General features: G+C 38.2%; 1 protein-coding gene across 1 annotated transcript in view; it reads left to right on the forward strand.

The window, feature by feature from the left end:
* Window positions 1-10,435, forward strand: part of trpm3 (transient receptor potential cation channel, subfamily M, member 3) — a 165,041-nt gene extending 154,606 nt beyond the window's left edge. Inside the window, 5 exon segments of the mRNA XM_046841693.1 lie at window positions 3,065-3,172; window positions 4,755-4,905; window positions 5,339-5,532; window positions 5,716-5,848; window positions 6,080-10,435. Of these exon segments, the coding sequence (XP_046697649.1) occupies window positions 3,065-3,172; window positions 4,755-4,905; window positions 5,339-5,532; window positions 5,716-5,848; window positions 6,080-7,577 (2,084 nt within the window). The 3' untranslated portion in view covers window positions 7,578-10,435.
* The last annotated feature ends 229 nt before the right edge of the window (window positions 10,436-10,664 follow it).

Consider the following 10,664-nt stretch of genomic DNA (forward strand, 5'->3'; position numbering starts at 1 on the left):
GCATAAAATAGCAATTTTTGGGGTGGTATCTGTTTAGCGCATTTTTCGTTTATCGCGGGGCGGTTTTGGAACGTAACCACGGCGATAAATGGGGGATTACTGTACTATAAAACTAGTACACCTTTGACATATAGAATTTAATATTAGATAACTATTCATTGCTAGCATCTTTCAGCAACTCTTAGATTTTCATACTTATTTAGGGTTTCTAGCTAAAACAGAAATAAATTCACGAGATTATACTCTGTGGGCCATACTCTTTACCTCCACACTTGTACATGTTGCGACAAAGTACAAGTGCACAATTGTAAAATACTAGAATGGTTTTGGTATGACATTCTTTCATTGGAACTGATGGGAATATAACAGGGCAGAACTGTTACTGTTCCATGAAAATGTCCCTGTGTGCAAGTGAAGTCCATGGAGACATGATTTGCCAAAGTTGGTTTGAAAGAACATGTGCAGCCTGCACAGAGCAACCTCAATCACACAAGATACATGGGCTGGAACACCAACTACATGCCAGGCTTTAGTGCCCAACATTAGCAGCTAACTTTTTGTGGCTAAATATTTCAAGATTTACTGAAGAATGTTATAACATTAAATGTGCATATTAATGCCCAGAAAAGCCCAACAGCTTTATAAAGACAATTGTCCAAGATATGCACAAGACAAGCCCAAGTTCCAGAAATGTACCATTCAGGGTTTGGGATAAAAATGAGGTGTACCTCTATCTAAATAATTAAATAAAAGAAATATGGTACAACCATAATATAGAGGAGGCTGTCCACCAAAGCGATTTACCACTGATTTACTTTATACAATTTGTAGTGTTACGAGGTGGAGCTAAAAAACATTTAATTCACACAATAGCCTTAACATGTAATGGTGACTATTTTTTTTAATTATTGTTACACAAAGAGTTATCAAACCAAGAAGCAAATATGTTTTGGCTCCATAAGTATTCCCCACCTAGGTCAATATTTAGCAGAATCACCTTCAGATGCATTTACATATTGTTATTATTTACTTATTGCTATTTTTCTGCCCATTTCTCCAAAGAAACTAATTCAGACTATTGTTCAAGCACATTTTTCACAAACACAGTGTTCATGAGGTTGCCCTCTATTTGACTCCATTCATATTTCCCTCAACCCTGACCAGTTGCCCAGATTTTGCATATGAAAAGCATATCCCTAACATGACTCTACCTCCACTGTGTGAGTTTCTGTGCTAAGGTTGTCATGTAAACATCTGTTCCATTTTGTGCTGCTGATCTCTCCAGCACCTACAGAATTTTGTTGGGTGCTTGGGTGCTTCTCTAACTAATGGCCTTTTCACATTAAAATAAAATATGTTTTATTTGCAAATAATTTAGCCCACCGTTTATGAGAATATTTCGCAAATATTCATGACATACAAGTCCATTTAAGAATTTCAGTTCCAGGTTGTAACACTACAAAATGTAGACAAGTTCAATCGGGGCTTATGCAACAAGGCATGCAGTTAAAAGTTTGGACACATGTTCTCTTTTAGTGGTATTTCTTTATATATTTTTAATTTCCACCATTGTACATTAATTCTAAAGACATCCAAACTATAAAAGAACACGTATGGAATTATGTAGTAAACAAAACAAAACAAAAAATGTTAAACAACCCAGAATTTGTTTCAGGTTTCCGATTGTCCGAAATAAACTTTGACGACAGCTTGGCAAACAAATGACATTCTTTCATCAGATTCATGAGGTAGTCATTTGGGACATTTCTTGCCTTTTTAATGCACTTTAGACCATCAGTTGTCTTGTGCAGAGGAAAGGGTAGGTACAGAGTCAAAAGTCCTATTGGTGCTACTACAAAAAAGGTCAGTGAATCTGAAAAAATCTCAAGAACTTTAAATGTATTCCTAAGTGCGGTCTCCAAAACCATCAAATGCTATAATGAAACAGCCTCTCATGAAGACCATGAAGACCACCAGGAAAGGAAGACCAAGAGCTACATCTGCTGCAGAGGATAAGTTTATTAGAATCACCAGGTTTAGATGCTTCTTGGACTTCAAGTGGCAGATATATTTCAACATCCTCTGTTCAGAGGAGACTGCTTAAGTCAGGATTTCATGGTTGAATTGCAGAAAAGAAACCATTAATTTGGAACAACATGCAGAAGACACACAATGGAATGGGCATTAGATCAGTGGAAAACTGTTCTTTGGTCTGACGAGCTCAAATTTGAGATTTCTGTTTTTAATTGCCATGATTTGTTAGACATAGAGAGTAAACGGACAGTTCCTGACTGTAAAGTGTGGAGGTGTGATGGAATGGGGGTGCTTTGCTGGTGGCACTGAAAGCACATTTTACCAGCATGGCTTCAACAGCATTTTGCACCGACATGCCATCCGATGTGGTTTGCACTTAGCGGGACCATCATTTGTTTTCCAACAGGACAGTGACCTCATACACACCTCCAGGTTATGTAAGAGCTATTTGTTCAAAAATGAGCATGATGAAGTGCTGCATCAGATGACCTGGCCTCCACCCAACCTGAATCCAATTGACATGATTTGGGATTAGCTGGATCAGAGAGTAAAGAAAAAAGCAGCCAACAAGCACTCAACACCTCTGGGAACTTCAGAAGATTTTTGAAAAACCATTCCAGCTGATCTCATAAGGCTGACTGAGAGAATGTCATGAGTGTACAAAGCTGTCATCAAAACAATAGGTGGCTGAAAATATAAGACATATTCTGGGTTATTTAACATGCATTTGTTTATTACATAATTCTGTGTGTTCTCTGTGTGTTCTGAATGCCTTCAGCCTAATGTACAATGTTGAAAAATAAAAAAAAATAAATTAAAAAACAATGGTGTGTCTAAATTTTTTGATTGGTACTGTATGCTTGTGTGTACATGTTTGTATTATTTGGGAGTTTTGTATGTGCGTATGCATGTGTGTGTGTGTGTGTATGTGTGTGTGTCTGTGTGTGTGTGTGTGTGTGTGTGTGTGTGCTCATAGGTGGATAGCCCAAAGACAAGAGAGCTGAAATAACACTGTCATTTTTTGTTGCAGATGTGAATAGTAGGAAGCTACAGAACAGGCTGAATGAAAAACTCTGGCCGGTCGAATATTACGTTCGAACTCAAGGAACTGGGCGTAACAGTGGTCCATCCCATATAGGCAAATCCAAATCTATATTACTGAACAAGAGTTTCCTTGCCAGTTCCATTCCAATTTCACTATCACGCCATCTACGTCACCATATTCCCTTTAGTAACCAAGACACGTATGACCGTCAAATTGACAAATTAAATGTTTCCATGCCAGAGCTTCTAGTTAGCATTGGTCTTCTCTCTTACATTTTCCATTTAACATATTCCCATAGGAGAATCTTGATGGTATTTTAATGATCATTTTTCCAAATATGACCTTGGGGGACAAGATGTGATGCGGTTTTTCTTTTTTTAACGGCAAAAAAACAATAAAGGGAAAACAGGAAGCATAAAAACTACTACATTGCTCTGCTAGCAAACCGCACAAATGCATTTCTGTGTAGCAAGTAAATAGCCTATAGAATCTGAAGACTGGCCTAAGCAAAACACTTTAACAATAATGTTTTTGCTGCCAACATGAAATGTGTTTTTGCTGACCTCTCTAATTCTTCCTTTGGGGTGAACTAAAACACGATCAACGCATTAATCATGCAAATAAGATATTGTGCAATTGAAACATGGGCTGAGGTAAAAGGTCAGCATTTTATTTTTAATCTCTGTCATGGAAACTTGATCATCCTGAATGCGTGCTTCATTGCCCATCCATGCTAACGATTGTGGCATTGCATGGTACACCAATCACACGGGCATATGCAATGCTACCGCCATGCATTCTAACACACATACTCAGATGGCTGAAAATCCAAAACCACAAGCAATGAATTGGAAATACTATTAGTGTCTGTTTAGGCTGCAGATATCGACATACACAACCTTAGATCTAGAAATAGTTCTCAATTAAACATGAACCCTTCAAAAATATTTTGTTGTGAAAAGTTTGGAAGCAAATACATTGTGTGTATAATATGTGAGAAAAACTGATACAATCAATAGAGGTTCCCTCTTTTCAGAATCCTCCATACATTTGCCACCTATCCTCATCACCAAATGTTTTTTCATGTGGTTCAGTTGTCAGAGTTTTTTTTGACAGATTTTGTACAAAATAAAAAAAAATAAAAAAATGTTCTGAACACAAATTGGTGTTACTTCAGTTCTCTATCTTTGGGCTTCCACGTGTGATTGACCACAGCAAACAAAGGATATCCACAAGCACAAACAGCTTCAAGAGTGATGACTGTCTTCTTGTCGAAATCCACAGCAACTGAACCATCACTACCGGAAAAAACGAACAATGTATTTTTGATACATTCTGCCCAATCATCTTGTTCGAGATTGCTACACTCTCACATAACAATATATTTTAAACATTGAGGACATGTTTAAATATATTGCAATTGAATGCAATTGAACATGAATGAATATGCTTTAAAAGGTATTTTTCGATCCACATCTCTATGCATATAGGCTTGCCATTTGGCTTCTCACTCCTTATTGCTCATCATTTTTTGGATTGTGTGCTAGTCAAGGTTAGAGCAATAAGGACTGTCAGATGTGGGTTCTGCTCGTCTTTCATTTCGCTTTTCATTTTTTTGTTTGTTTCATGAATGCGAAGCTCTCTTTTGATGACAACTAATGCAATCTTTCCATAGCACCATGTGGGCAGAACATCACCACAGAGGACGGTGCTATTGTGCCCCTGCCCCCGTGTAAGACTGGCGCGTGGATTGTACCAGCCATCATGGCCTGCTACTTATTGGTTGCCAACATTCTTCTGGTCAATCTCCTCATTGCTGTCTTCAAGTATGGCCGATTACGTCTATGACTATTATATGAATGTGCACGTACATTGATGTCAGCATATGACAATTGATTTCCGTTTAAAAATTTTTATTTACAATGAGTATAAGAGAACAAGGTATTTGTAGATAGTCCTGAAAAGTTAGAAACAATATGTATCATGGAATCCAAAAATGGAGTTCACAAAATAGAACTGAAGGAATTTTAATCTTTATCGGTGCATATTTTTTTGCTAATTAAAAATGTTTGATAATATTTTGGGAAATTATGCAAGAAATACAATAAGGCAATTCATCCAGAGCAACTTACAAAGTGCTTTCAGGCCTTTTAGTTTTTCTTATGTGGTAAATTCAACTTGAGTGTAACTCAATCTCATTTCTGTGCTTGGCGTAACTACAAAAATGTAAACTACTAAGATTGTATGTTGTCTTTTCAGCAATACTTTCTTCGAGGTGAAGTCTATCTCCAACCAGGTGTGGAAATTTCAGCGCTATCAGCTGATCATGACATTTCATGAGCGCCCTGTTCTTCCTCCTCCTCTCATCATCTTCAGTCACATGACCATGGTCCTTAAGCACCTGTGCTGTCGCTGGAGGAAGCATGATGATGATGAAAGGGACTTTGGATTAAGTAAGTGCCCCATATTGCAACCTTTCATTATAGCCAATAAGTTCATTTTAAAGTTGATTTTGAGCTATTTATCAAGGTATATAGGACTATATATGTGATAACCCTGCTATGTTGTACTGTATGCAGCCCAGAAACTTACCTGACATAAAATTAACTAATAAATTATCTATTTTATACTACTAGAGCTCTTCATCACAGAAGACGAGCTGAAAAAAGTCCATGATTTTGAAGAACAATGCATTGAAGAATATTTCAGAGAAAAAGATGATCGCTTCAACTCTTCCAATGATGAGAGGATCCGAGTAACCTCTGAAAGGTTTGCAAAACGTACACAAATTTCAGATTAACCATATTCGGACAATTGTAGCAGTAAAAATATTACAGTTACAAATAGTACAAATATTCAAATACATTCCTTAAAGTTGTTTCTACTTAAAAAACTTTTTTGGTTTTAACTGTGCTAATATTGAAGAAATATTGAAGAAATGGAAACCTTTGCAACCTTTTTTTCAGGCTTCTTTAAACGCTAAATTCTTGTTTTCATTAGGGTAGAAAACATGGCAATGAGGCTGGAGGAGGTAAACGAACGGGAGCACTTTATGAAGGCCTCATTACAGACAGTGGACATTCGGTTGGCACAGATGGAGGAAGTGATTGGCCGCATGGCTGCAGCTTTGGAGCGGGTTACAGGTGTCGAGCGGACGGAAGTAAACAAGGCACGCTCAAGGACATCATCAGACTGCACTGACACTAATTATATCCTCCGTCAGAGCAGTTTCAACAGCCAGGAAGGCAACACCTACCGGCTGCAAGAGTCTTTGGAACAGGGTGGGGAGGAGTCAATTTCTCCAACATCACCTACCGCACTGGTCCCAAGGGTAAGAAGCCACTCCTTCTACATAGGCCATTCATCCCGAGACAAGTGTGGGACAGACCGAGTTGAAGGATTCTTCAAGGAGCGCTCTTTGAGCTTACACCGTGCCAATAGCTCACAGTCGGTTGCATCAGGAGCTGCCCAGAAAGAGGGCAAACCTGCCCCTCTGAATACACTGTCTGTACAACAGCAGCACCGACCATCATCTTGCATTGATATATATGTGTCCACAACAGAAGAGGTACAGGCGCAAGAGAGCTTCCTGGAACCAATTCGAATGCCTCAGACACTTGCTCGAGACCCATCACTTCATTCCGAGATCATGGAGGCAGTGTTATCTGGAGAACCTGACTACCGTGGTAGGGCAGGGACAAGTGAAAGACAGTCAGATGGCCCTGTCTTGTTCGAGGACAGCGCTGCTGCAGACCTATCACTGTGCACCACCCATCTACCACCAGATTCCATGCCTTCGTGGGACACTGAACCATCCCCTCCACCCTCGGCAGGCATCCTTGAGCGCTCTAAGAGCAGTCGCTTTTTATCAGCAGCTGGACCCTTGTTCTTGGATGAGACATCAATGGTCAAGTCCCACAGCCTGGTGTTCATGCCACGCACCTACTATGGTGGCATTGGCATGCAAGTAAAGGCAGCTGAGTACACCAGCATCACAGACTGCATTGACACACGCTGTGTCTCAACATCATACCCAGTGCCCGAGCGCTCAGATTCACCTGGGGGCTCCTTCACCTTTGAGAAGCCCCAGGAAGTGTGTGCCTCACACCCAGAGCGTGATGCTGAGCTGAGCCATGCTGAATCTGATCCTGAGGAACCTCCTGAGGGTTTAACTGAGACCAGCAAGCCCTGTTCAAGTGGTGGTGGTGGTATGGGGATTGATTTGGCCCTGGGCTTAGCCTTGGGCCCCTTCTGTTCTCCAGCATCTAGACTGGAACGAGCAAATAGCTGCTCCTCATCAGAGGACTCCCATTCCAATGTCTATGCCAAAAAGAGCTTTTCTATCAGTGAACGCATGGACAAGGGGCGTGCGAGGAATCCATTTCAAAGGAGCAAGTCTGGTATAAGGCCTGACAGCAAGACAGACACACTCTCCTTGAGGCGACTGGCCAAGCCATCAGCATTCCAAAGCTTTGATGGCCGACACAATTACACGTGATGGTGGAGGAGAATAAGGGAAATGGGCAGAAGACATTGTAAATCTACTGTAGTATGCATAGGATGGAAAAGCTTAAAAGTGCAAAAATTATGTGATGTCCAAAGGCCTGTCCATTAAGCAGTTAGCACTGTCTGGGTAAATTTATGTGCTCTACATTGTAATCTGTTCTGGACAGCAAACTAGCACACTTTGACACCTTTAGCACCATAGTACAAATCTGGATTACAACTTTGCCATTTGGCAAAAAATAGTTTTCTGCTCTTTTTGAACTGGTAATTCCTAATGTTTATTCTTTTCTGTGCGTTCAGGTGGAAATAGAATAGGGGAATATGTATCAAATGAGCAGACTGAGGGTATTACCATTAATAAGTAGATTAGCAAGACTTCTTTTAAACATTGAGTTCCCCCTCTCTACATTAATCAACCCAAACATCTGTCTCAATATTTTTAGTTTTACTATCCATGTTGTAGTCGTTACCAATTTTGTAGTGATGACTTAAATCCAAATCTAAGAATAAAAAAATGCAAAGGGAAATATTTTTAAGAGCCAGACAGATGTGAGATGGCATTTAACATTTGTTGTATATAATTAGCCTCGTCACACATGCATAGACACGCTTATAATAAAAAAAAATGCAAATATATTTTCTAAGATGTCTACTGTAGTTTTAAAAGAGCTTTTATCATGTAATTATAAATTTTTTTCAGCCCACAAGACATTTGCTCTTAGACACCCTTATGGTGCAATTGCAACCACAGCTCTCCTGACCTGACCTTACCCTACTTTATTTCATATTGTTCCCAATATCTCTTGGTCACATGTGTGGACACTAGTCCAATGTCATGTCGAACATCATGTTTTCCAATCACACATAATACGACACATGGTACACATGGTCATGATATTAAAATAGAGTTGGCCTTCATTTAGCACAATTTTAATTAATAATCATATGATCTAAGTTGTAATTTACTAAACCCTGACTTTGAAAGTAAATTCATGAGATCAGCTGGAGTTTCAGAAATGAGTGAACCAAGCTTTTTTTTTGCTTTCAAGATTATCGATGTAGACTTGCTATGCAAGAGGCCAGGGCAGCAGGGGATAGGGAGTGATTCTTATGCACTTTAGAACGTGTTGATTTCAGGTATGCACGTCTATAAGCATTGTGTTTAAGGCTGGCTGAGAGATTTTAATCCTATATTCCAAATCATTATACTGTACAAGTATTAACTTAATTGCAATTTATTCTTTCTTACGGCTTCTCCCATTAGGGGTCGCCACAGTGGACCATCCGCATGTTTGATTTGGCACATGTTTTTACGCTGGATGCCCTTCCTAACGCAACCCTCCCCATTTATCCGGGCTTGAGACCGGCACTATGGCTTGTGCAACTTAATTGCAATTTATTACTACATGTATATACAAACTTTCTTGCATTATTCTACATAATTACTAATTATTTGTGATTACACATATTGGTTTTGAGAATCTGAAATAGATTTTAAATAACTGAATCTCAATTTTGGAGTTGTGCGTTTTTCTTTAAACGAAGGCATTATGTAAGGAATCAATCGAATTCAAAACAAATATATTATTATAATTTCATGTTCCAGAAAAAGGAAACATGAATGCCCCTAACATTAATGTAAAAAGTAGAAACTAAGATTTCAAAGCAATATGAGATAAAAGAAACATTTCGTGATTTATTTGCCAGCTAAAATCAAGATGTTGAAAGTATAATTAGTTCATGAGTTTTACGCCCACTTCTACTATCAGTCTTGTTCTTTTGTCTTATTTATGTGCAATAGCACCAAGAGACAAAACCAAGAGATTCTAACAGACACTCAGAAAACAGAAATATGTGTTAATGTAAAGGGAATAAATACTACAGTCTGAAAGTACAAAATGCAAACATTTTCTGCATATTCAGATTACTGTGGTTTTCATAAAATAATGCAGACACTCATATTATTGAATAACATCAAATCATATGACATCCTGCCATCAAAGGCTGTACAGGACCGTGAGAAAATATGTCTCTGATAAGTGAAATGTGAAAACTTGCCTACTAGACAATGCTTAAAATATAATTTTGCTTAAAAAAAAATTGAGAAGCAATTTCTGGCTGCTGGCACTATTGGCAGTGCTTTTATAGGCATAACACAATTGAGTCCTCCATTCTTTAACCACGTGTAAAGTATGATTCACCCCAACATGTGGTCTGGGGATATGTATGGCTAGATAACAGGGCCTGTTAACTTAATCTACACATTTCAGCTAAACATAGTTGTTTGATGTCCTAAAATATAAGTGAGCATCACTTAGGCATCGAGTTGTCACATGTAAAAGCACTGTATGTGTTCCATAAATGTTGCTGTGGTAAGGTCACTACATTTTGAGAAAGGGGCCAAACAAGGAAAAGACATGTGCCGTGCCAAATCAATGAGGAAACTTCACGTGTTCTTAATCTTTTTTTCCTACACTATAGCGTGCAGGTTTACGAGTTATATTCCACATTTTCCAAAACCCTTCCTTTTACTTTTATTTTTACTTTTATATTGTGAGCACTTGTATGCTAATGAGACGAAGCACATGTTTTTTTTCTGCAATAATATTGTAATTTTATCAGAAGGGGTCATAGTTAATTTAGTGTCCTTAAAAATAATTGCATGTCGTTCTTCCAGAAGGATGTGAAATGAATTCTGCGAAATGAGAGAAAATTTGTAAGGATGAGATGAGTCCCGTCCTCCCACTGTAGTAGGCTAAGTATTTGAATGCAAATACAAAGATGTATTCTGTAATATTCCTCAATGTGAATAGGATGTTTGGCATGTATTATTAAATAAATTAATATTTAAGTGAATTTGGTCTGGATTTTCTTTTTTTTTCTTTTAGCGTAACATAAAGGATCTATGTATCAGCATAAATGACTTTTTTTACAACCCTATGACTGTAGCGATTCTACACCTGCATGATAACTGATTAGTAAAAATGTCAATTAAGTTGAATAACTAAATAAATAGTTGAGATAATGACAAACTGAAATACCTTGCTACAATAAACATATATGAAATAAAAAATATCCA

Source organism: Silurus meridionalis, chromosome 27 (genome assembly GCF_014805685.1).
Source record: "Silurus meridionalis isolate SWU-2019-XX chromosome 27, ASM1480568v1, whole genome shotgun sequence".
Lineage (NCBI taxonomy): Eukaryota > Metazoa > Chordata > Actinopteri > Siluriformes > Siluridae > Silurus > Silurus meridionalis.